General features: G+C 35.5%; 2 protein-coding genes across 4 annotated transcripts in view; one reads left to right on the plus strand and one right to left on the minus strand.

Annotated features, from left to right (window-relative positions):
- Vps50 (VPS50 subunit of EARP/GARPII complex) overlaps positions 1–27,263 on the minus strand; it is a 103,056-nt gene that overhangs the window by 54,628 nt on the left and 21,165 nt on the right. For all 3 annotated transcript variants that reach the window (XM_042684494.1, XM_042684493.1, XM_042684495.1), the window contains 7 exons: positions 26,784–26,854; positions 23,796–23,913; positions 23,681–23,716; positions 21,978–22,060; positions 12,689–12,731; positions 11,310–11,408; positions 8,706–8,846 (listed from right to left, as the gene is read on the minus strand). In XM_042684494.1, the coding sequence (XP_042540428.1) occupies positions 8,706–8,846; positions 11,310–11,408; positions 12,689–12,731; positions 21,978–22,060; positions 23,681–23,716; positions 23,796–23,913; positions 26,784–26,854 (591 nt within the window). The remainder of the gene's footprint in view (positions 1–8,705; positions 8,847–11,309; positions 11,409–12,688; positions 12,732–21,977; positions 22,061–23,680; positions 23,717–23,795; positions 23,914–26,783; positions 26,855–27,263) is intronic.
- Positions 24,183–26,509, plus strand: LOC122111779 (DNA polymerase iota-like). Its single transcript, XM_042684496.1, has 2 exons — positions 24,183–24,237; positions 24,304–26,509. The coding sequence occupies exons 1-2, from the start codon at positions 24,201–24,203 to the stop codon at positions 26,274–26,276; spliced, it is 2,010 nt and encodes a 669-aa protein (XP_042540430.1). The 5' UTR covers positions 24,183–24,200; the 3' UTR covers positions 26,277–26,509.

Consider the following 27,263-nt stretch of genomic DNA (forward strand, 5'->3'; position numbering starts at 1 on the left):
ATCTATCAGTTTCAGAGGAAGCCAAATTAGGATAGCTTAAAAAAAACACTCTTTCCTAAAGGTATATATGCAGATACGTTTATCTCTATACTCGAAGACTATGCTGAGAATAAATACTTGAAGACTATGCTGAGAATAAACTAGTTATTCTGGGTGAGGACAACCTTCCACTGTAAAATGCAACCAACTGGTGCCAAAACTTCACACCCACAAATGCTTATCATGCTTTTAATATTGTGAACTTAAAATCAATTGCAACTAGCACTTTCTAATTATAAAAATCCCCTCCAAATTCCAAACAAGAAATGTTATTATACAGCTACCATGACCAAAGAGATTCAGAAAACCAACTAGTATGCAGTAACAATGTGAGTAATAATAATTAAAGGACAGGCCAAGAAGAGCTGAACTTCAGAACTAAGAGCTCATACAACAGATGTCAACTCTTCCACCTGCAGTGTGACAGAGAGGCCTAGCCAAGGAATCCCAGTCACCTGATGTGAGACGACAATCCAACCTGAGTCAGACCTGGAACTTCCTGTCACTGGCTTGTCATTCGCACTGCCTACCATGAAAATCCAACAAGTTACAATTAAGGGAAGACACAACATAAGATCACAATCTCTGGAATAGGAAGCACTACATCCCAGTTATAAGTTTGGGAGATAGCAAAGGAAGTAATTAATGAATCAATTTAGAAAATATTCTCATAGCAAAACACCCTAAAAATGAAATGTCTTGGAGGTTGTTTTTTTTAAGTTAAAAATAAATAAATAAGAACTTTTTTTTTTTTTTTTGGTTGGTTGGTTGTGGGGCTTGAACTCTGGAGCCTGGGCGCTGACCCTGAGCTCTTCACCTCAAAGCAAGTGCTCTACCACTTGAGCCACAGCACCACTATAAACAAAAATTTTTCATGAACAGTATTTCTCTGTGGTCTATAGCTAATTTTCTACCTTAAATGGAAGTGAGTGGAAAAGAGAAAAGGTTATTATAACCTTTGAAAAATACTTAACTGTGTAGTATGTGTGTCTGTGTTATGTTGTGCTTGTCTGTGTATGTGCGTGTGTGTGTGTGTTATTACTGGGGTTTAAATGCAGTCCTCTAACTTGAGTCATGCTACTTCCCCATCCCTCTCCTCTCCATCCCCCTCCCTGAGCCTTTTTTTCATGTTTATGTATTTTTTTATAGGTCTCACTGTTTGCTTTGGACTTTAATCCTGTACCACCCTGTAGCTGGGACTATAGGTCATGTATCATGACTAGCTTATTGGTGAGTTAGCTTACTTCTTGCCTAAGCTAGCATGGAACTGATATCCTTCCAATCTCTGCCTCCTGAATAGCTGAGCCTAGGCTACCATACCCACCCTGAGAATTTTCTTTTTTTTTTTTAATGCAGAAAAGAAAAAATATTTTACATAACCCAAGAGTTAAAGAAAATAATCTACAATCTTTATAGAGAAGACATATATGTCTTATAATTTTGATAATTATGTGCAAGGCAACAAATACCTCAGCATTTAAGATGCAGAGATTTTAAAAGCCAAATGTTACAATGCAGTAAAAGAGTTACCCAGCATTTCTTCCATGCTATCCCAAATATTTTTTTTTGGGGGGGTGGGGGTTCGGTTGTGGGGCCTGAACTCTGGGCCTGGGTGTTGTCCCTCAGCTCTTCAGCTCAAGGCTAGCGCTCTACCACAGTGCCACCTCCGGCTTTTTTCTTTTTTCTTATGTGGTGCTAAGGAATCGAACCCAGGGTCTCATGCATGCAAGGCAAGTGCTCTACCACTAAGCCAACTTCCTAGCCCAAGTATTTTTTTTTTCAAACAGAATTCACATTTTGGTCCACAGCAGGCTTCCGACTGAGTTCCTACTTGAATCTCCAGCCTAGCTGTCATGTGAGCTGTGCACACCTGGCTTGTTTCCAGAAATAGAGTCACATTACCTGTTCCTAGGCTGTTCTCAAACCAAAATCTTCCCAACTCTGCCTCCTGAAAAGTTGAGACTGCAGGTCTGTACCATTAATCCAGTCTTGATAAACGCTTTCACAAAATCCACAGATCTGATCTTCTGTGTCAGCATTACTACTTTAAAGTAATACTCCACTATTGACCATCTCCACCAACCAAACTAATCAGAATTAAAATGATAAAATTAAGTCATCAAAATCAGCAAGTCAGCTTTGATTATAATCAGTAAGTTTAAGTATTTTCAAAGAATAGTATAAATTCAGCAGTAAATAAAGGCAATCTTTCTGAATTTGATGCTCATCCAGAAAGAATGCCATCATTTAAAAGTTATTAAGTGCAAAGTAAAATAACAAACTTGAAAAAAGTAAGGCTGTTAAGGGTTAGTCTTTGCTTTTTTATTAAAAAAAAAAAAAAGAAATCTCTTTTAACAAAACCCTAAAGAAATTTTAGGAAGATGTTTCTTATATTAAAATGTCAAAATGGAAATTCTTCATGGTATCCCGAAAGCATTATTATTTCTTGCCTCACATTTAGAGTTAGTACTCTCATCACATCCTAACAAATATGAAGAGAACAGATGTCCCGACAGTTTCACAGGAATCCAAACATGGTAGCTCCCCATCCACATATCCACATAACTGTTCTCTCTCCTCCCTCTCTCTCTCTTCCTCTCTCCTCTCTCTCTTATTCTCTCTCTCTCTCTCTCTCTCTCACACACACACACACACACACACACACACACTCAGTCACTCATGCACATACCCTCACACTAAAGAAAACAAAAGTTTATCAGTATCATTATATAAATGCTCTTAGTGGTAAGCTACCATCACAAGATGATGCTGGGGAGTTCAGAAATGCTTCTGGAAATACGTTTCACAATCCCAAGAAGGTTCATCTGTGAGGGGCTGAGTACTGGTCCGCTGAACTAAGCAACTTCAAGATCCTGGCAATCTCTAATTACCTCTCAAAGTATCACGCTGCACAAATATGAATAGCTTAAGCAGTTCCTAACCATCACAGACCCTGAATGAGATGAGGGAACATGACTGGGCTTGGGCTTGGAGTCTAACCTTGTGATTGTGTTGGTCATTATCCCTACAGACTGCTTCATGCATGGGAATCCCCAAGGTTAAAAAAAATCACCTAGAATCTCTATAACCCTACATACAAATAAACTTTGGCATAATTTCCCTTGCACTTGAGCTTATTCATTCACTGTTTAAAAGCATGAATATATTAGGGGAACACAGTCATTCTTATCTGCCAGGAGCTGTGTCATCAGTCCTCAGTATGTTTAGACACAGGAAGGCAAGGTAACCCCGGTTAACATGACTGATCTCAACCTGGAACTAAGGAACTAGCAACTGCTAAACTATGAAATATAAAGAGCTCCTTCATTTATGTTTTTATCTTTAAGTATTTGTACAAAGGGGTTTCAATTCATCCAACATATCAGTTTCTAAGTATAATGAATCTTGATCAGTGTCACCCCTTCTGTGGTTCTCCCCATCTCTCCCAATCCCACACATGCCGTCAATTTTCTTAGTTCCATTTGCACGTATATATAATGAATGCATTCTTTCACCCTTCCTCTGTTATTCATCTGCCCTCATCCCCTTGACCTTTCCTCCCTTGACAGCCCAAATTCCAGCTTTATGGTATTTATTTTGTTAGACTGGAAGTAAGTTAATTGCTCAAAGGACACCACTAGAATTCTCCCCTGCATATACTATACATCAGTTAATACATCTGTATATGCTTACATATTTATTTATAATGTATAGCTAATTTCCACATGAAAGAAAATGGTATTCCTAAATACCATTCCATGGTTTTCTAACTGCGGTGAAGCGCCCATAAATCACAGGCATACATTAATATCACAAAATAAGCAAGGCATGTGTCATCAGAATACATTCTAGCTTTCAAAATTTCAAGTAATACAATGCTGTCAATTAACTGTTATGCTATCTGACAGTAAAAGGTAGTATTTAAATATAAAAACAATTATCAAATTAAGAAGTGACTCTTTGGTAGGTTTCAAAATGGCTTTCTACTAGTAAATTAGATTTGTTTCTGCTAGCAGTTGTGGACCATCCTCTAAATTAAGCTAGCACTTTTAACTTTTACCTTTGGTCCGTTCCCACAAATCATGCAGCAGCAGTCTTAATTACACAGATGGTTTCAAGACTTGGAGAGCTGAGAACCTTTCAATCCACTTCAGGTGAACAGAGAGCTAGCTACATCCAAGCACATACTCCATCCATAGCACTTACTGGATATACACCAACAACCAAACTACTCCAGACTACTGGCTGCTCTTCCAGCCTCCTGCACTCCCTCCCTCCCTCCCTACTGCATACACTTCCTCTTCATCCTGCACTCATGTGCACAGGTACTTCAAATGTGAGGAGACAGCTGACAGCCAAGTCCTGAGTTTATTCTAAAGCTAACCCAAGCAAGCCCTCAACTAAACATTAATATTCCTTGTACTTTAAGTGGTTTCTCTTGTGGACCCAATATTCAACTCAATAGCATTTGGGAAAAAAGAAATGAAAAAGGCAAAAAAAAAGGGGGGGGGGCTCACTTACCTACCCAACAAAGTCAATAATCATAAATGCCTCATTTAATATAACATCCCAAATATGCCTGAGTAATTAGCAACACAAATTATTATTTTGTATGTGTGCGCCAGGCTTGAACTCAGGCTTAGCTTTATCATTCTACCATTTGAGCCTCAGCTCCACTTCCAGCTTTTTGTTGGTTAATTAGAGAGGAGTTTCAAAGACTTTTCTGCCAAGGCTAATTTTAAACCATGATCCTCAGATCTCACTCTTCTGTGTAACTACAGTTAAATGCATGAATCACCAGCACTTGGAACAAGTTATTTTTGATATGTTACCTTGTGATATCTGACAATTAAGTTATTAAATAACAAAATAAATCATTCATGTATTCAGGGAAGGAGCCTAGAGCAAACACTGATGTGGCGTAAGCAAACCCACTTTCAAGAAGCCTTAGAAATGTAAACACTTTGACAAGGCAATTTCATTTCACATGATCTACCCCAAAGAAATCATTCAAGATGTGTGCACAGACTTAGCTTTAAGAATACTTAATGCCAAGTAAACTAGTTAATTAATCCACAGGATCTCTTATACTGAAATACTGTCAAGTCATTAAGTTATATTGAGTATATATTTACTTGAATGGAAAATTGTTTGCAACACAGTAAGTAGGAAAAATATAAAACAATAGATACTGCTACTTTTAAATTATCTTCATACACACATGCATACACACGCACACACACACACACACACACACACACACACACACACACACACACATTTGATAAAGCCAGCTTTGCCAGAAGATGCATTTTTATTTTCTTTTGCTTGTGTTTTTCTATAATGCTTTATTATTAATAAGCCTAGCTTAAAAAGTCAAAAAACAGGGCTAGTTCACACTTATAATCTTAGCTATTCAGGAGGTAGGGATCCAGAGAATCTCAGCAAGCTTGTGTAAAAAGTTTGTGAGATACCATCTCAAACAACAGTGGAACATGAGAGTACATGCCTATTGTACATCCCCACTACAATGGAAAACATGGATAGAAATACAGTGTGCTAGGCCATCCTGGCCAAAAACATAAGACCCTAACTCAAAAAAAAAAAAAAAAAAGACTAAAATGACTAGAGACAAGGCTTAAGTGGTAAAGCACATGCTGAGATTCTGAGTTCAAACCCTAGTACCACCAAAAAAGATCATAAAATTGGAGTATTAATCAAGTAGTTAATATTATACAGAACCCCCAAACCAAGGAAATTTAGCTCCAAAGCTGCTGGCAGTTTATTATCTATAGTAAAGAAAGTCAGTTAGATTACCTGATGAGGAAAAATACATTAATTCTTCACCATAGAAAGTACCCTGAGAACCTAGGAACAGAAAGAAGTGTTTTCTATACAAAAGAATAACTTGTATTTTCTATTAATATCATGAAAAATTTTATATTTATTGACCCTTAAAAGAAAGGCCATGGAATTATTATAATCCAATTAATGAAAGGACATCTTTCATAAGACTGGAACTCTAAAAGCCTAGGGGCAATAGGTCAGTTTCATTATTATGCCTCAGTTATGTGTACATGCTGAGCACTCATGGCCCAGAAAAGGTACTTACTCAGTGTTGGATTCTTTCCCTCCCACCTACCCTACTAGATGTAAATTGTGTCAACAACCACACCTCCTGGAGACAAAGATGAAAATCCAATTCACTCAAGAAACATTTGCTTAGCACCTCTAGCATGCCAGACACCATGAAAGCACACAAAGCTCATTATCTGGAAATGAGCAATTGAAAAAATGATTGAGCAAACTTCAGCCGGCTTAGCCAACTGTATATCATAAACTTAATAACATCCTAGTTAACATCTTTAATAGGCCCCCAAGGGAATCCATCAGCCTACCAACAATATTATTAAAAACATGAATATTTTATAAACTTTCAAATAAGCACAACATATTTCCCTTCAAAGTTAATAAATAATGATCTTCCATGTGGCAACTATAAATCTCTCCACCTAGTGTTTTAAACATATAGGTATGCTAAAATATAAGTAAATCACAAACAAATCTTAATATTTTTCAGGAAATTACATTGTCCCTTTCTGGTAATAAATTAAGTTGGATTTTCCTGTGCAAATACTACTGTTCAGAGCAGACTTGGTGGCCCATGATTCTAAGTCCAGCTACATGAGGATCACAGACTGCAAAGGATTGCAATTCAAAGACCAGTCTGACAAAATTGGCAAGACTCCATCTCAATTAATATAGCTATGCATGACAGACCATGACTGAAATCCAATCTACATAGATGATCTAGGTCTGAGACTGGCTCTGGGCAAAAACACAAAACCCTAAATGAAATAATGTAAAAAGGACTGAGGACATGACCAAAAGCTAGACTTCCTGTCTAACAAACCTAAGACCCTAAGTTCAAACCCTACTACCACTGAAAAGAAAAGAGAAGAAAAGAAATTTTGCTTTTAATTATTAGATATTTATTTAGGCTGCAAAATAATGTATATATTTTTGTTAAAAAGAACCTAAATGACTAGTCTGTCGTTAATATTAAAAAAAAAAAAAAAAAAAAGACAGGGAGCCAGACTAAAAGAATAGACTACCAAAAGAAAAACTGATTCAGTATTGGGGTGAAGAAAAGACAGTGAATTATACTTTTTTGAGAGGAGGCAGGAGAGAAAGGGAATGGAAACTTACTATACAGCTCAGGCTCACCTTGAAGTTGTGATCCTCCTACCTCAGAATCCCTTTACAACTTTGTTGGAGGTGGGAGAGAATGGGGGGCGGGGATGGGAAGGGGAAATAAAAAGGAGGCAACAATGCTTGATAAGAAATGTACTTGTTATCTTGCCCATGTAATTGTAACTCCTCTGTACGGTATTCTCACAATAAAAAGAAAGAAAGAGAGAGAGAGGAAGGAAGGAAGGAAGGAAGGAAGGAAGACATCCCAAAGACTGTGATAAAAGCCATGTACCACTATATCCAGCTATAAAATCATTTTTCTTTTTCCATTTACGTATGGATGTACATGTATGTGTGTGTGTGTGTGTGTGCGTGCGCGCTTGTGTGTGGGTGTGCACAACTGAGGATGAACTCAGGGCCTTGCATACTCATTGGGATTTTTTGCCTTGCTACAAAAACATTTTTAAAAGCTCAAAAACAACTAAACTTTTAAACTCAGAGAAATGGTGAAAGCTAACCAATGGAAGAGACTTCATAATGAGACAGGCTGCTGCTGGTCTTCAGAACTGAGACTCTTTAACAGAATTAAATAATAAAATATAACACTAATTTTACCCCAGATTTCTTTATAAAAGGACTTAATTAGTTAAATTTCACTCCCATTCACGTAGGCTGACATGTGAAAGTAGTTGAAAATAACTCTGAGAATCTTTCCATTGAAAGGAAGCACAATTGTTCCCTACTACGTCCATTTTTCCTCTCCATTTGCCTATCTTAATTTTAATGCTATTTTTAAACTATATATATGATTAAGGACTTCCTTCAAAATATTTTTACAATATGAAGCAAATACACTGCCAACATGCCTAGCCTCTCTCTTCTCATTTCCAAAACACGCCCTCTACCTACAGGCTCTACTTGCTCACCTCCCTTCCAAGGCCACAGCTCCTACACAAGTGCATCCCTCCTTAATTAGCCTCCCTTACTTTTAATCAACCGTCCCTTGTAAAAGTAGATAACACTTCCATTTTGCAGTCGGTTATCCTTTTTTTACACACTGTACCCCATCAACAAGACCTACTTCTAAAACAGCCCAGATGGACTTATTTGGACATCTTACCTATTGGGCTCAATAGCTGGTTACAGACACTGACAGAAACAGTATATGAACACATAGAAAGGTTGGAAAAAGATGATTCCTGAGGAATCTTTGCAATTGCAAAGAGAATTTAGATCAGTGAAAGAAGAGGAAAATAAGCTACAGGGTAGAATTGATTTAGAAGCAACTCAGCACTCTTACATTTGTGTGACTGAGTTTTTGGTTTTCCTATGAAGAAAATAATATGGGAGAAAAGAAATAGCTTTTGAGCAACTTACTTGTTTTTGTTTTCTAGCATCATCCAATGGTAGGTGCACAAAGAAAGGAAATATCAATTTTAAACCTAAGGAAGATATATGTACATACTACATACCGTACAGAGGTCTTTATATTGCAGCTTTTGGAATTTTGTGTCCGTGTTTCCTGCACATAGTTCCACATAACCAAGGACAACTTGAAATACGGTATTGTGAATGGCTTGAGTAAAGTGCATATGAAGTTGATCCATTGCAGTCTGTGGAAAGAAAAACCATACAAGTTAACTTCATGTTCGTAAAATAAATTTCAACAGATTGGAAAACACAGAGAAAAGAATCTTTACCGATCATAATTATAGCACTAAGATCAGTTCTATTCCCAGAGTTAACTGTTACTTTGCTGACTATCTACAAATAATCTTCACATAAGCAGGACATCATAGCATACAAGGAAGTCTGTGGACTGTGAACACTATTCTGTTGCTCTGTATTTATAACTGCTATTCATCTTGCCCTTCTCAGGGGTTCATGCATAAGAATATCTCTGGAGCCCCTCCAGCATTAAGTATTCACTCCCTTACAGAATTCAAGATATACTTTCATAGTTGACTTCTCCATATAAAGCAGTACTTCCAATCACTTACCCTAATTTATAGTTCTGGATGGCACTTGTTACCACATGACAGTATCTTTGCTTGTTTCTTTAAGGTTGTATCCCTCACTAGAATAAAATATACTTGAAAGTCAATATTCAGGGGCCTGAGGTAATCTATCTAGTAGATACCAAAGGGTTTAATGAATATAAAGGACTTTTCCTGCTTTTTAAAGAAGTATTATCTTTAAGTAGTTTTACAAGGGGTTTCATCATGTCAGCTTTTGAGTTCAATGTATGTTAGTCAACATCATCTCTTTCATCATCAATATCATCTCCCCATCTCTCCCAACCCCACCCCCATCCCCTAAGGGATACCTGGCTGTATTTCCATATTGTACATTGTATGTTCTACATTTTTATATGCACATTGTTAATGACTGTTTTGCCCACTTTTCCTCTCTTCATTTGCCTGCTACTCCTCTCACTGCCCTCCCCAGTCCCACTCCCACTCTTGACAACTCATGTTCTAGCTTCCTGGTATTTTCTTTGTTAAACTGTAAGTAAGTTCATTGATCATAAGAGTTAATGAAAAGCAATCTTAGGAACAAATTAGAAATCACAATCCAAAACTGGCAGTGTCTTTGTTCTTGCAGATTTTTTTCTAGGTAATGCTTAAGAAAGTAGTGAGACATAGCAACTCACACATTAAACCATAAACAGAATTTAAGTAGTCTGAAAAAGCCTTAAATTTCTTTCTAAAAGAGAGGACCATTTAAGATAGATGTATAATCCTATACACATAGAAGATATGATTAACTTTTAAACCATGGGCCTTACTTCAAGTTTTCAAGGACACTCTTGGCTATTAAGAGAATTAAAAGGCATATGTTAGGAAGGAAATTATAACATTTGGGAGAATAACAATCCTTGGAGAAATCCAACAAATGCACTAGACCTGTTTTGTAGGCAAATGGAAACACTGCATAAAAGTTTACATACCATTTTGAGGTAGTCAAAGTACCTATAAGAAGGTATGTTGGCAGAAAAGGTCAGATAAGTTGATGTTAGGGAAATGAACCTTAAGATATGTATTCAAATGTTTTTTTTCTTTCATGCGATTGTTTCTAACATATTTATAAGATTATTTCTTTGTTGCTTTGTATGTCCCTCCCCCCACGGTATAAACCCTGCTTTCATTGTATTTAATGTCAGTATAATTTGTGGAGGGGAAAGGAAAAAACAAATCATTTAAATAGGGATACAGGTGGACCTGTTGCAACAATGAGATGTACAAGTCGTTATGTCAAAAAACGAACTTTATAACTTTGGTGAGGGGTAGGGGGAGAGAGAAGGTGGGTTCAGTGGGGGGTGGGGGTGGGGAGAGGATGGGAAGGGATGGGAAGGGGAAACAAAGGAGGAGGCTACAATGCTTGATAAGAAATGTACTCATTATCTTGCCCATGTAATTGTAACTCCTCTGTACAGTATTTTCACAAGTAAAAAAAAAAAAAAAAGAAAAAGAAGGTATGTTGTAGAATCGAAAACAGAGGAAAAAGAAACTAGACACATCTCTCGTTGAATTATTTTGCAACACGCCCTGTGTGTATGTGTGTATGTGTCTATGTGTGTATCCCCCTTCTGGTTTGATTTCAGTTTTGATTTCAGTTTTTTGAAATATGTTCTTACTGTATAGCCAGGCTAGACTTAAATCCATAATTCTCCGACAGCTTCCAACTCTAACACACCTTTTTTTAAAAAAAAACCTGTACAAAACTATGAAAAAATTAAACATGGAAAACACTTTATTCAAAAAAATATATGTAGCATTTTAATCACACTACATACACCTAAAGAGATGGAGAGCCTCTTTTCTGCCAGGGGCCATTTTAATGTTTGTAACATCATTTGCAGACCTAGAGTCATTCAAATTCACTCCCCAACTGAGGTTGCCTTAGCAGGACCGCATCAACAGATTTCTGACCAGATGTTCCCATCCTTAAAACAACCATGTCACCACTGTTAGTAAGTGTACTCTATGAAGTGAAATGTTGAGGCTACTACATTACTATTATATAGTCTTAAATAAGCATGAAAGTCAATAGGAGAACATCCTTTTAACACTAACCTGTGTTTTTCCAAGAAGTCGATAAGCTTGTTGAACCTTGGTATAATGATTAATATCAAAATTCTTGCAGATTTTTGAAAGTGCAACATCTAATTGTTCCTTATAATTAAAAGAGAAAGAAATGACTTATAAAATTGAGTTTTCAAGGCAATGAAAATATTAAGACCACTCTCACAGTAATTAATATCTATTTAGTATCACACTGAATTAGAAAGTCAAAACTAAGTACAAATGTTAAAATTATAATTTCTTAATTATCACACCAAGTTTACTAAAATAATGTGAATATAAATGTTTCAGTATTGAAAACCTTGGACTTTAAGGAAAACAAGTATGAGGTTTTTTTTTAATTTTGTGTTTTTTTCTCCAGTTCATATTTCCTCAAATATCTGCTAAAATCTTATAACAATATGAATGAATTTGTGAGGCTATTTTTTAAAAACTTTCTGTAATCACTGACGTAATTTTCAATAAAACAGTGCCTTCAAAAGCATACACCTCAAGATTTAGGTGTTTATATCTAAATAAGTGAACTTTATCTCTATTGTAATGATTCAATTTTTAAATGCTGATTTTCTACAAAGTATATAAATATATACTATATGTAAGTATACAGAATTCTATTCTACTAGATATATTTTATATATGAATCTATACAATAATATTTTCTATTACAGAGTGAAAAAATACTAAGCTCTTGATAGAAAGCCCTCATTAAATGTATTCAGGCAAAGGTTTACTTGCAAGATTATCAAATATTTGTGATTATCAAATATTTCAATTTTACAATTAACAAATAACTGCATTTATAATCAAAGAACATTTTCACAAAAGGTCATTTCACAAAAGGTATTTTTATAAGTACACCCTTATTATTAAAACAATAAAACAAAGTATCAGAAGAAATTTTATTAACTTTTTTAAAATGAATGCTCTACTGGCAAAGATTGACAAGAGATGAATCTACATATAAGTAGAAGAAAAGGCAAGTTTTCATGCTCATCCTACATACCATTCTTGCCAGTTTTCTACCATTTTGATCAACTATATGAGATATTACTAGTAGTTTAAAAAATTAAGAGTATTTTTCATCAGTCAAAAATTACTCTTAAGTAAATTAACTGACTAAAGATTTTTTTCTACATATAGTGGTATTTTTATGTACTGTTTTGAGGTCCCATAATTCCAAAAGCATCATTAAACTTACAAGGAGATTAACACTATTTGACAATTCATGGATATTCCAAAGCAAAAACAACAGCTTAAGTATAGTGATCTAAAAACATTGATAACATGAAGTCAAAATATAATGATGCACTGTGATACTCAAAAGCCTCGACAAAGGAAAAATCATTTACCAATGATAAAACCCTTCTTACCTCAATTTGTTCCAAAGTGTCTTGCAGCTTTGAATTCAACTCACTATTAAATAAAAGAGTTAGATATATCATCTTTAAAAGAGACAAGCAAAACAGTTACATATGTTATCTTTAAAAGAGACAAGCTAAGGGTGACCAAACAGTTAGCCAAATAAACAAATGCCAGTTGTATACTGCATGAAAAGAATTAGGAAAGGAGGAAGGGAGCAAGGCAGGGAGGGAAATAAGAACGGAGGGAAGAAGGGGAGGGGTAGGAAGAGAGCTACTGTAGAAACAATAGGACTATGAGTAGAAAATCCTAAAGAATCTACAGACGAAAGGAACCACTTAAATTAAAACTAATAGCAATGTTAAAGACTGAAATGCATAGTTTAAATAAAAACTAAATTTCAAAATTCATGAAGTTAATGTCTATACTGAAGAAGCAAGGAATCAGAAGATGAAAATTCTTATGTACTACTTTTAAGTCAGACTTAAATACATAGAGGGATATACCATGTTCACAGAGTGCAATCTTCAGTAGAGTTCCCATCAAAATGATCTAGAGTAACTGAAATTCTAATCAAAATCCAAGTAAGCCTTTTTCTTGGTAGAAACTAAAAAGCACATTCTTAAATGTATGTGGCAATTTGAAAGGCAAAGAATAAACAAGAAAATCTTGAGGAACAATGTTATATTATTAAGCTAAAATTAAGCAAAGGCTTACTATAAAGTATCAGTCCTAAGAACACATAAACACATCAACAGAACAAAATAAAAATAAAGGGCGCATGGCTTGAACATATATAGATAGGAATATCCAAATGACAATAAACCCACAATATACAGACACAAGTCCATCAGTCATCTGGAAAAAGTGGCTACAAAACCACTGTAATCAACAAGCAGAACAGCCCAATGTATTTGTAAAAGACCAGAAATAACATCAGTTAATGGAATGAAACACTCATTCAATGCTAGAGAGAACATTTATGCAACCTCTTTGGAAAACTATGAAATTCCACACTGACCATAGCTCAGCAGCTCTACTTCTGAATACATATCTGAAATCACATGATCCTTGCAGCATTATTTTGCAATAAGCAAATATGGAAAACTGATGTTGAATTATTATATGCTGTTACTAAAAATATTAGTGAGATTTAACAAAATAAATCCAATGAAAATATTTTAACAAAAAAACTGACTTTTAAAAAACGGACTTAAGTTGTATATAAAAAGATATAGTGAAAAATGAGTTGAACATGGGGGGGGGGGCGGGGGAGGGGGGGGAGGGGGGTAGACTGCAACTGTTGCCTACCAATTATGAATTGACCTCAAATTCCTAACAGAGAGGAACACAGTACACAATTCAGTGTCCACAATATCAAAACACACTAGCAGGTAAGCGACAAAACAAAACAAAGGAAAAAAAAAACCCTTTTACTGACATAAAGTTCTAAGAAAAATTTCTGCATGTCTTGATAAAGGAGAATTTATATCTTCACAAAGGCTCAAGAGCCTTGCCAATACGACAGCATACATGAACATGATTCCTTTATTGCTTCTTACTGAGCCTTTCAATGTACACTGAGGTCATAACACAGAGAGAGGTAGACACAGAGAACAGGCAATTGTATTCCAAAGCAAAATCCGAGCATGAGCACGATTATATTGTTTGACAAGCAACAGAATCCTAATGACACCTTGTTAGAAAAGTTAAGATCTCCAATCAGAAATTATACCTGATATATGGCTAAATACACATATATAGGTTAACGGAATGCTTACAGGCAAGACTGAGGTTTTCCTTTAAAATGACTGATTCTAGGAAAATTCCTGCCCCCCCCCAACCAATGAATGAATAAGAGCTACAGACTCTAAAATAGTTCCTCTGAAAGGATAACCATAATAATGTCTTTGCACTTGGAATTAAGCCTCACCTCACACCCACTCAGAAAAAAAAAATGAATGAATGTATGGAGAAAATGCGGTATAACAGCATAAAACACAGCCATAAAAAGGATGACATCTTGCTAGATAGGACCAGATGCTCAACCTGGAAGACATTACAATAAGTAAAACAAGCTGAGCATGGAAAGACATTCACTGCATAACCTTAATCATATGTAGAATCTGAAAAGTTGGTCACAATGAAGTTGGGAGTAGGGCCCCATGTAATGACTCACACCCATACTCTTTAGCTAATGGAGAGGCAGAAATTGGGAGGATCATGACTCAAAGTCAATCCAGGCAAAAAGTCCAAGAGTTCCATCTCAACCAATAAAATCTGGCTATGGAGACATGTGCCTGACAACACAGCAGTGAGGAAAGCATAAATTTGAAGGATTTCCCAGATGGGCAAGGAATAAATGTGAGGTCCTATTCAAACTATAAAGTGAAAGGAGCTGGAGGTATGATTGAACTGGAAGGATGCCTGCCTTGCAAGTACAGACCCTGATTTCCAGCACCAAAACCAAAATAAAACAGAAATAAAAACAAAAGCACTGAGGATAGAATAGTGACTACCAGGGTAAGATGAGTTATTTCATGAATGAATATATAAAATTATTTTGTTTTAAATAAAGCCTCTCCTCTCATGCTTTCTTCTCCCATGTTGTGTGTGTCAATTCAGAGCATTACCACCCACCCCCCACTCCATTCAAACTGGAATCTTCCAGTTATCTTCCATGCTTCTCTCTCAGGATCTAACTGGCAATGATATTCCAATGGGTTCTACAGTGAGATCTATATTCCCATTCAGTAGTTCCCATATCTGTACCTATCTATTTCATGTCCTAACTCAAAACTTATGACTTTTTTGTTTGCTTTATTTGAATAGCTTCCCAATTAATTTGCATATACAACATATACACCCTAATATCCATCCATTTACTTGACAAACACAATTGCCACACGCTGTAAACCACCCTCAAAAAAATCTGTCAGGGATAACCTTGAGCAAGGTTGAACTTCACATTGCCTTTGGTCAATATTCTATGTGACCTGACAGAACAGTCAAACAGCCTTTATGGGAAAGGCAGTCCTGTCAACCTACCCATGACCTTGCTCTTCGTCTGCCTCTTTCACATCGTTTCTTGCTTGGTTTCTAAAGACAACTGAGTTCACAGCTTTTTTAAAGCAGAAATGCAATCACATTAACCTCCTGCTTTAAAAATCTTTGATATTTCCCCTAAAACCTAAAACTAATTTGGACAGAGCCCAAATTAGCATACCATACCATACAATACCAATTTTCTTACTTTTCAATACCTGTATTATGGCCATACAGAATGTGTACCCTAACCACAGACTTTCATGCTCCCAATTCTTGTACACAGTGTTCACAGACTGTCCCTCCTCTGTCACTGGCAAATGTCCATCTAACTTTACAGGCCCAACTCAAATGTCATCTCCTCTGGAAGGTCCAACTCACTAAATACTTCCAATAATTTTCACAATGCTCTGTTCATAGCACGCAGCACTACAGTATCAAATATCTGCTGCCTGTGACAGGTTTCCTCCAAGACAGCCTCTAAGAGACTGTCACTATTCTTCTGTGACCCACCGGAAAACTAAACTAACTTCCTAAAGCGGAGTAGTAATAAATAGTTAAATTTCTGGCTCCAATAAAAATGAGAAAGGTTTACCATCATTCCTTTGGCTCCACTTTTCTACTTCATTAAATAAAATTATGGAGATAGGAAAAGGAAAGTTTTTCAGAAGAAACAGAACCACACTAGACTCAAAAGGAAGTTAACAAGAGAAAAATAAACAAATGGCATTTAAAACTGGATTCATTCTTCTACTGTATAGTCTTCTAGAGTTCACATAAGGCTGGAGCCAGAGACAATAGAGGCAAATAATGGAAATAATGGAAACCCAGAAGGGGTAAGCACATTGTTTTAGAAAAAATGTTGAGGTTGGAGAAAAAGCATAACCTAAATTCACTCACAGCCTCCAGATAAAATGTAAAAAATAGTTGGATGTTGGTGGCTCACTCCTGTAATTCTAGCTACTCAACAGGCTAAGATATGAGGACCATGGTTTAGAGCCAGCATGAGCAGGAAAGCCCGTGAGACTCTTTATCTCAATTAACTTCCAAAAGAGCTGAAAGTCAATCTGTGGCCCACGTAGATAACACTGGTCAGGGACAGCATCCCTGCTCTGAGTTCAAATCCCAAGACTGGCACAAAAAAGTGAATGATAGTATTCATTTCTATTTTTTAATTATCATAAATCTAGTTATTGCTTTTACTGGGGTTTTATTTCAAGTTGGATGTTTCTAAATTTCATAAAGTGAAGTACTACAAATACGGCAACATAAATAGCAAGTAGAAGACTATAAATATAAAACATATCAAAAATTTAATTTTATTAATAAGCCTTTCAAAATCTTCAACTTCAGTTTGACAACAATTGACTGCTAATTAAACATCCATACATAAAAATTAGTAGTTAAGGAGTGGACATTACCTTGTACAGCTTTTAAAGAGGTCCTTGGTTATCACTTAGTAATGTGAATTCAAGCCATTTCAGTCAATTAATCCAAGTACGTTAAAAGGATCTACTCATAAGCATTTTGATAAATAAAAGCTACATTATGATTTAGAAAAATTGCTAGTTCCAAGATGGAAAGCTAAAAGCTTTTACGAGCTCTCTGCAAGCTGAATTGGATGAATTGAACAATTCTGCAGAGTATTTCTGCCATTGCTACAGAAAATATTGAATACAACATATTTATAAATAACTAATTAAATGTTCTTTTCAACAGCTGCACTAGGACACACAAGCTAGCAAAAATTAATCCTAGAAAGGTTATAAATAAAGCAACATTTTGTTCAAATTTAACCATACAAAAAGACTCAACAGTACAGGGTGAGTTAGCATCATTGGCCTGGTCTGTTATTTAGTAACCCATATGATTTAAGGTCAAATCCCTTAGTATCTATGAGCCTCCTATACATATTCAAGTCCTCCTATACATATTCAAGGTGGTTGAGGGGGGGAAATATACCAAAAAGTTTGCTTTCAGCTTGACTAATGATTCTACTACATGCTAAATGGGTTTCTCAATTATCATGTCCTTGTGTATGGTTCAAGAAAGAAAGCCTTTACCTTTTAAGACCTTTTCAGTTAAATATTATGGTTTTGGGATCTATAGATTTATTTAAATCTTAAAAAGCACTGTGCAGAGGAACAAGAAAACAAAAATTATAAGGCAAGGAGTGCAAATAGAACAGTATCAACAAATCGATTAGAGTACACAGAACAACGGGACTCAGGGTTAAGCCTGATCACCCAGCAAAATCATTTAGCCTTCCAACATTACCAGTGGTCCCTGGCCAGACTAGAAAAACAGACTGCAGGCACATTTCCTAAGAAAGGAACTGAAGTCATTCCCTAGTATATTTACAAATATAATGCTGTACTCATTGGCTGTATGACTTACATTCTATGTTCTACAGTTTTCACAAAACTGACAGTATTATATTCTAACAGAAAATAAAGGATTATTTAAAAATTATGAAAAATTAAACACATTGTATCTATGTTAAAAGTACAGTACTCAAACTACTTCTGATAGCATGCAAACTTTTCAAACGTAATATAGACTGTTTTGAGATTCCACTAAATAATGTCTCTCAAGTGAAGTAAAAATAAAATAGTTTTAACACTTCAGAACAACTTCTCTTGAAGCTAATTCAGATAAATTCAAATAAAAAAGAATGCTTCATTTACATACTTTAACATAAACCCACTCTGATTTTTATTTCCAGTAATTTCCAGCTATGACTCTGTCAATCAACTCAAGAGTTTTCAAATCATATAAAAACATTTGCTGCCAGTCATAAAAATGAAGTTTCCACTACAGTTCCTTTTATTGAAGATACTGGAACATGGTGCATGATGATATGGTTTGGCACTATATATATATTAAACTATATCATCTTACCATCTGAGATTTATTAGACAATACTATTTTGTAAAGAAACAAATGTATGTATTCTGGTTTTCCTACTTTCAGAATCATAAATCAGTCTCCTAGTTGTCCCATGCAATCTATTCCAAGTATCAATCCTTATACAATAAGGTCACTGCCCTCAACCAATAACCTCATTCCCATTAAAGAAATGAGGTATGACTAGAAAAGAGGATAATACAATTTACCAAAGTAAAACTACACATGGCTGAGCAAGTAAGTCCATGAGATTCTTATCTCCAATTAACCACCAAAAATGCAGAAGTAGAGCTGTGGCTCAAAGTGGTAGAATGTGGCTCAAGTGGCTCAAGAACTAACCTTACCCAGGCCCCGAATTCTAGCCCCAGAATGGGCACAAAAAATATTAGTAAATTTAGAGCAGAAAAATCTAAATCATGAACTGGTTCTCTTAAAGGACATTTAAGGGAAATATATCATTTGCTAGTACAAAACAAGAATTAGAGTATTTATAAAAATTTAAAGAACAGAATATAAAAATTCAATTGGAAATTAATTACTATGATTTTTCACTCTGGTTCACTCCCATTTAAGCAAAGATTAAATCGTGTCTCTGCCAAAATTCCAAAAATTTAGGTCAATTAAATAAAAAGTTTAAAGTACTAATGGTTCCTGTCTGAACAAGTCCAACTATGCCGCTCAAAAACAGGCAATAGCACTTTGTTGGAACACTAGAGGAAAAGAAAAATGAATGTACAATAACAGAAGTCTACATCTAATTGATAAACTAAATAAAACTAAAAGGTTGTTTGTTAGAAGAGTGAACTCAATCTGTCCCATATGATGAACTAACCTACATGCTTCTTAAATACTGTATAGCCTAAAATAAGAATTATTCATACTCAAGTTATGATTATAGATATTCTCCAATTTCTACCTTTTTACAATATCTGATAACTATAGCATATACTGATACTTTCTCCACTTGTCCAGACAGACATCAATATAAAAATGGCTAGAAGCCCCTTCACTCAAACTTCACAAAGGCTAAGAAAGAATTTCTTTCAAAGACATTTTCATAGCCAACTCTCATCATGTGATATATTTACTTTAGCATGGTTAAAACTGAATTTTTAACTAATCAAAAATAGTTTCAGCAGTTAACCTGCTTCCGCAATTTCCTGCCACCAAATTCTACATTCATTCTATCCTGTTATAATGAATGGTGTCCAAATTAATTCCTGCAAAGACCTGGCAATTTACTGTGTTCCCCTATTTCATTTTCAATCTCTCACACTTTTCCATCCATTTTCAAATATTCAAGTTTCTCTCTTTTAATTCTATATCTTTCCTCTTGGCAAAATCTCCTCAATTACAGTAATACTTCAACCAACTCTCACCACAGCTCAAATTTGTCCTTAAAAAGGTTGACTATAGCTTCTTTGTTGCTATAAATGCAATAAATAGCTATTAGTCCTCATTTTGTTTGGCAGCAATGATTACCTGCAACAAAGTTCCTTGGACTTCCATGACAGTCCCTCCTATCTTGACCTAACTTCTTCTGTCTATGCTTCAGATTCTCCTTAGTCTTGACCTCCCAAAGAGTGAGATCCTACTGTTTCCAACAACTGTATACTTGATTCCCTTCTGTCTCAAGCTTCCCTAAACTCTGCTTGTATCTACTTCAATGCAAGCTCTTCTTGCCATGCTTATGTGGAGGATTTACACTGATCATTGTATATGGTTGAGCATTATATTGTCAATTTCAAAGCAAAATACCTAGTATAAATACTCAGTAAACATATAACTTCCAGAATTATTTCTTCCTAATAAAAAAGCTGTTACCATTGTAATAGATGCACCACAAAACATGAACTAAATGAAAGATAATTTTTAGAACCCACACACTTTATTAGAAATTTCCAACTACATTCAACATTATAGAGTTAATTCTCTGTTCACTCGGTCTAGTAAGTGCAAATGACATCATCACAGTTTTAGTAACAATTAACCATTCTCCAAATAGACAAAACTAAAGTATTACTGGTCATATACAACTATGTATATCCTAGTCAAATAAAAAATTTGTTACTTCAAGCTGCATGATCCTTAGAAAAAGATAGTCTAGCTCTTGCTAGACTAGCAAAAGACCTTAACATGAAAGTCTATTTATGAAAGTATATTTAAGCAAAATCATGATTCAAACCCACATAAATGTCCTATTCTATCATAATCCTTTTACTTTTCAGATACAAGCAATCAACATTTATAACCTAAGTGAATTATGCTCACTGGAGGGCAGAATTTCCATACAGGAAATCAAGGAGCTGCATTCTGGGATAGGTACAGATTTAATCTGAATTAGGATTTAATTTGAAACTGGGTTTGCTTAACAAGCATACTATTTAACTTGCTTATTCAGAATGGCTTTGAAAAAATGATGCAAATTATACCCATGGATTAGAGCCTCCCCAATACTAGTAATATAAATCCTTCAGTGGTGGAGAGGGTCTGGCTTGAGAGCCATAGAAGACCAGCAAAAGCATTTGAAACAAGACAAGACAGACATGTAATGTTTCTTGTTATCTGCTATCAGCCTGTCTTCCTGATAATTCTATATGGCCCATAATGATGTTAGTAATATCCAAATAACTCTTGGCAGAAAAAAGATTCACATCCCAGCACAAAAATCTACTAATCAAGTTAGAATAACAAAAGATTTAGCAACCACTGCTGCACTATATGTTTTATAATAGTACACTTTAAATAGGAGACCTAACACACTAAATACACAATCACTGAAGTAGTACAAAGAAGGCTATTACATAAACTGAAATCATATTTAAATTTTTAAAGACTTATCATGATGAGCCAAATACCTGAACGTCATCTTAAAAAATAAGCTGGAGGAGCTGGAGGAGTGACTCAGTTGGTGGAGCGCTAGCCAATGAGCAAAAGCAAAAAAGGTCAGAGTCCTGATCTCAAACAAACAAAAAAACCATGTTCAGTATTTCTACAATGGGAAAAGTTAAGGAAGAAGAAAAATTCCCAGGAGATATAATACAAATATGAGCAGACTTACTTTTGCTACTACTACTTTGTTTTTATTAATGACATCATTGAGACTTAAAAAAAAAAAAAAAAAACAAGAGAAAAGAGTTCCAATGAAGTACCAAGAGGCAGAACTAAGAAACATACTTTGAGCACTATTACTTATATTCTATTGTACTAGCCATGTATGAACGTGAATTCCAAACTAGAATACAGCACTTTATATTAACTCCCAACATTTATTAACATCGTGGTATACAAGTACATAAAAAAAATACTGGCAATAGAATCAGCTTTACAATTCTTGCATTATCATACCTTATACAACTGTAATGTTTAAAAGTGCTGGCAGCCTTCTGACATTCCAGGCACAACTGAATAGCTCCTGGATAGTCTTCCTCCTTAAGAAAAACAAAGCAAATCATTAAACATTTTTCTTAACTATTTCCCCATTAAATATATCAGTGTTCCTATTCTAACCAAAGTTATAGAATTAATTCCTCTTAAAGATCAAAAAAAAAAGGGCTGGGAAGGTGGCTCAGTTGTAGAGCACTTGCCTTGCATGCATGAGGCCCTGGGTTCAATTCCTCAGCACCACATAAGCAGAAAAAAAAAGCCAGACGTGGTGCTGTGGCTCAAGTGGTAGAGCGCTAGCCTTGAACTGAAGAGCTAAGGGACAGCGCCCAGGCCTAGAGTTCAGGCCCACGACCGGACCAAAAAAATAAAAATAAACAAAAACATAAGGTAACAACTACAACCAGACCTAAAGTATGAACAATGAAAAATAATTTTTAAATATTCTGTTCCATCCCATGTATCATAATACCCCTCTGAGACCTTAACTAATATATAAAGTCTATAAATAGAAGCTGCTTCATAGGAACATTTTAATAATTCACCTATCTTCTTTTAGTAATGTTTATATAAAAATGTTTTGAAACAGTTGGAAATCTATTGTAATTGACACAATCATTATCAAATGACCACCTACAGAATAACAGATATTTCTAAAGAGACAAATTTAAACATACAAGTGAAATATTAAATGTATGGTTAGCAATGTCCGTAATGTCCCCCAAAGGCCCATGTGCTAAATAAAGACACGATCTCCAGCCTATGGTGCTGGTGGAAGTGGCAAACCTTTGGAAGGTGAGGCCTAGAGGGAGGAAGTAGATCACTGTGGACGTTGCCTTAAAAATTATATTGAGACCTCTCCCCACAACCTCCCAGTCACCATCATGTGAGCATCTTTCATCTGTCTTCTGCCATGAAGCCTTGCCTTACCACCAGCCCAGAACTAATGTGGCAAACATCTACAAAATAAAACTTCTGAAATGTTAACCCAAAATAAACTTTCCTTCCTTTAAGTTGTTTTTAGAAAAGCTAATTCAAAAATTAGAAAAGCTGATTTAGAAAGCTAACACAATAACTTAAGAATATTAGCAACAATCTAGAAGCAACACCAAGTTTATACAGAAAGCTGCATATACTTTTTCTCCTATGCCCATCTCTAAAGACAATGGATGCAATTCAAACCACTAGGGATGCTGAGGTAATGACAAAGTAACTACCCCAAGAACCTTAACTATTATGTTTCTTATAATATTTAATATTTCATTATGGCTTTTGAACCTTATTATAAAAGAAACAGTCACAGAATATTAAGAAACTACCAAAGAGAAACAGATGGCTCACTCAGAAAACCAGTTGATACATGAGATACTAAATATAATGAAAGTCCTACACATATTCCACACATTGCTACTGCATGTCAAATGCAAAAGATAATTTTATTCTTATTTGGACACATGAACTCAAAAGACTAGAGTTAACATTCCCATTAATATTTTCTGAATGTTTATAGAAAAAGGTTCTAGGGCTCTAGATTATTATTTTTAAACAAGGGATCTGTTTATAGAACATAGCAATTCAAGAAAAATGTACATCTTATTTAAGTCCATTACATTTTTTTCTATATACTTTTAACGTAGCATTACCAAATTTCCAAGTCTATTACTTACCTCCAGCATTTCACTTAAGCGTACATCTGTTCTTTGCTGAAAAAAAAAAAAAATCAAATGTAAAATGTGTCTCAACCACAAAACTAAGTTATTATTTTTTTAAACCCATATATACCAATGTTTTTATAGTTCTCAGAGACTTCAGAAGTCCAATCAGCAACTGACGTTTCCTTTGATTTGCAAGAAGGCCTAAACTAGCTTGAGTAAAACCTTCCTTTGCAATATTCAAATGTCTGTAAAAGCAAAAAATAAATAGTTAAAAATTTCTAATATAATATGAATACTATCCACACAAAACTATAAGGCAGTGCCCTGGATTACTATTAAAACTGAGAACTGTGACAATTATTTGAAAAATTAGTGTATTTCTCAGTCTAAACCAGCATTATTCATACATGCTCAATGGAAGCCAAGACACAAACCATTCATGGTCCATGATAAGAAAAGCACAGAAATTGAAAATAAGCATCTAAAAACTTAGTGTAGAAGCGGCCGCGACGAGGAAGCGGAAGAGGCGGCCATGGAGCTGGCGGACGCGGAGGCGGCGGGCCCCTCGCCGGAGGCTCCCGCGCCGGCCGAGTGTGCGCCGGCGGAACCGGGCGGCCTCCCTGGGTGTAAATGAGAAGGCGTTCAGCAGAAATACTTGGTGGTTACTTGCAACTATGAAGCTAGGGAGCTTGGAGTTAAGAAACTTATGAATGTCAGAGATGCAAAAGAGAAGTGCCCACAGCTGATATTAGTCAATGGAGAAGACTTGACCCGTTACAGAGAAATGTCTTACAAAGTTACAGAATTGTTGGAAGAATTTAGTCCCATTGTTGAGAGACTTGGATTTGATGAGAATTTTGTGGATCTAACAGAAATGGTTGAGAAGAGACTCCAGCACCTTCAAAGTAATGAGCTTTCTGCAGTGACAGTGTCTGGTCATGTATACAATAATCAACCTGTGAACCTCCATAATATCATGCATATGAGACTACTTGTTGGATCCCAAGTAGCAGCAGAGATGCGGGAAGCCATGCATAATCAGCTGGGGCTCACAGGTTGTGCTGGAGTCGCTTCTAATAAACTATTGGCAAAATTAGTTTCTGGTGTCTTTAAACCAAATCAACAAACAGTCTTACTACCTGAAAGTTGTCAAGATCTCATAAATAGTTTGAACCACATAAAGGAAATGCCTGGTATTGGCTATAAAACTGCGAAACGTCTTGAAGTTCTGGGAATCAACAGTGTGTGTGATCTCCAAAGCTTTTCTTTCAAAATATTAGAAAAGGAATTAGGAATTTCAGTTGCTCAGCGTATCCAGAAGCTCAGTTTTGGGGAGGATAACTCTCCTGTCATGCCCTCAGGACCACCTCAGTCCTTTAGTGAAGAAGATTCATTTAAAAAATGTTCATCAGAAGTAGAAGCTAAAAAAAAGATTGAAGAACTTCTTGCTAGCCTTTTGAACAGGGTATGCCAAGATGGAAGGAGGCCCCATACAATACGATTAGTAATCCGTCGATATTCACCCGAGAAGCACTACAGTCGTGAGAGTCGTCAGTGTCCCATTCCATCCCATATCATTCAGAAGTTAGGGACAGGAAATTATGATGTGATGACTCCAATGGTTGATATACTTATGAAACTTTTTCGAAATATGGTGAATGTGAAGATGCCATTTCACCTTACTCTTCTAAGTGTATGCTTCTGCAACCTAAAAGCCCAAAATACTGCTAAGAAAGGGCTTATTGATTATTATCTAACACCTTCATTATCAACAACTTCACACTCTGGCAAGCGCAGCTTTAAAATGAAAGACACTCATATAGAAGATTTTTTCAAAGACAAAGAAACAAACTCGAATTTTCTACCAAGTGGAAGAATTGAAAGTACAGGAACTGGGGAATCTCCATTGGACACTACAAATGTTTCTAATGAAAAAGATGTTAATGAATTTCCACTCTGTTTACTTCCTGAGGAGGTTGACCAAGAAGTTTTTAAGCAGCTTCCTGCAGATATTCAAGACGAAATACTTTCTGGAAAATCTAGAGAAAAATTTCAAGAGAAAGGAAGTTTGAGTTGTCCACTACATGCTTCCAGAGGAGTATTATCTTTCTTTTCTACAAAGCAAATGAAAGATATTCCATTAACTTCTAGAGATAATTTATCCAGTAGCAAGCAGGTATCTTCTACATATCCTTGTGAACCAGGAACCTCAAGTTCAAGTAGCAGTAATTCCTGTTATTCATCTAGCCAAAAAGATTACTCATACTATATAGATAATCGATTAAAAGATGAACGAACAAGTCAAGGACCTAAAGAATCTCAAGGATTTCACTTTTCCAAAATAAACACTACTGTATCTGTTTTCCATTCATTTCCAAATTTGCAGAGTGAGCAGCTTTTCTCCAAAAACCGCAGTACAGGCAGCCATAAGCAAACAACAACAGCCTCTCCTCAAGAAGGACTTCAAGAAAAAGGAGAGCAAGAGTCTGCTGCAGAGAAAGTTACTTTTCCACCTGAAGTTGATCCTCAAGTTTTCTATGAACTACCAGAAGAGGTCCAGAAAGAATTGTTGGCTGAGTGGAAGAGAGCTGCATCAGATTCCACATAGTGCATAAAGCACAGCCAGAACAGGGGCTTAAAATTTTAAGCAACGGAGTTATCATTGTTCTCAGATTAGTAGGATTTGCAGCTCCTCTTAATTAAACACTGATATTCAATAATGTAGAGATCCAGTGGTCATAAGAGGTACATTCTGATACAAAGCATAAAAATATAACAATAATGTAAAAATATTCTAATTTCTACAACTATTTTACTTTCCAATAAAAGGAATCTGTCAAAAAAAAAAAAAAAAAAAAAAAAAAAAAACTTAGTGTAAACATTGGGGGACTAATTTTGTTTTTGTGATTCATATAATAAAAAATTGACAATATATATCTTTCCTTTATTTTCTTAAGAATTAGTTTCTATCACATTTAATTTTTCATTATGCTTTGGTGATAAGGGGGAAAAAAGATAAAAACAGTGGTCTTAGCCAGGTGCCAGTGGCTCACCCAATTCTAGAAATTATTGAAATATTTCAAACTTAAAGACAAAGTATCACTAAAAGCAGTACCTCCTCCCATTTGTGCAGATAACAGCAGCTAACTGTAGTCCTGTCTGTAATGAGGTAACTCTTTCAAGTTCCTGTGGAAGGATTAGGTACAGGTTTATGACTGAGGCATTTGCTTTTTCTTCCTTGCACACATGGTACTACAACAAAAGCTCTAGTGTATTTTAAAGAAAAGCCTGCCTAGAAAACAAAGTAGCAACTTGAAAAATGTCAGCATATTTTTCAAAGTTATTTTAAATGACTACTTCCCATTTTCACAATGACAGATGACAAAATATTTAGTATTATTATTACTGCTAGGTAAAACTAGACCTAATTTTTCCAGACAGAAATAAATAATACACCTATTTACATGTTTCCACTCAACAGAATTTCTTAAAGTAATTAAGGAAGTGACAAGTATGACTTCTATTTGTTAAAATCCGCTGATAATGAATAATGATCTGAACACTGCTAGACATTTCAATGGATTTTTGAAGGCTC

The sequence above is a fragment of the Dipodomys spectabilis genome, unplaced genomic scaffold, assembly GCF_019054845.1.
Source record: "Dipodomys spectabilis isolate Male_0828 unplaced genomic scaffold, ASM1905484v1 ptg000089l, whole genome shotgun sequence".
NCBI lineage: Eukaryota > Metazoa > Chordata > Mammalia > Rodentia > Heteromyidae > Dipodomys > Dipodomys spectabilis.

Excerpts from the sequence above, each read along its gene's own strand:
- LOC122111779 (XM_042684496.1), top strand. The coding sequence starts at position 24,201 with ATGGAGCTGGCGGACGCGGAGGCGGCGGGCCCCTCGC. Across the intron at positions 24,238-24,303 it reads GGAGGCGGCGGGCCCCTCGC|AAGGCGTTCAGCAGAAATAC; the intron begins CGGAGGCTCCCG and ends GGTGTAAATGAG.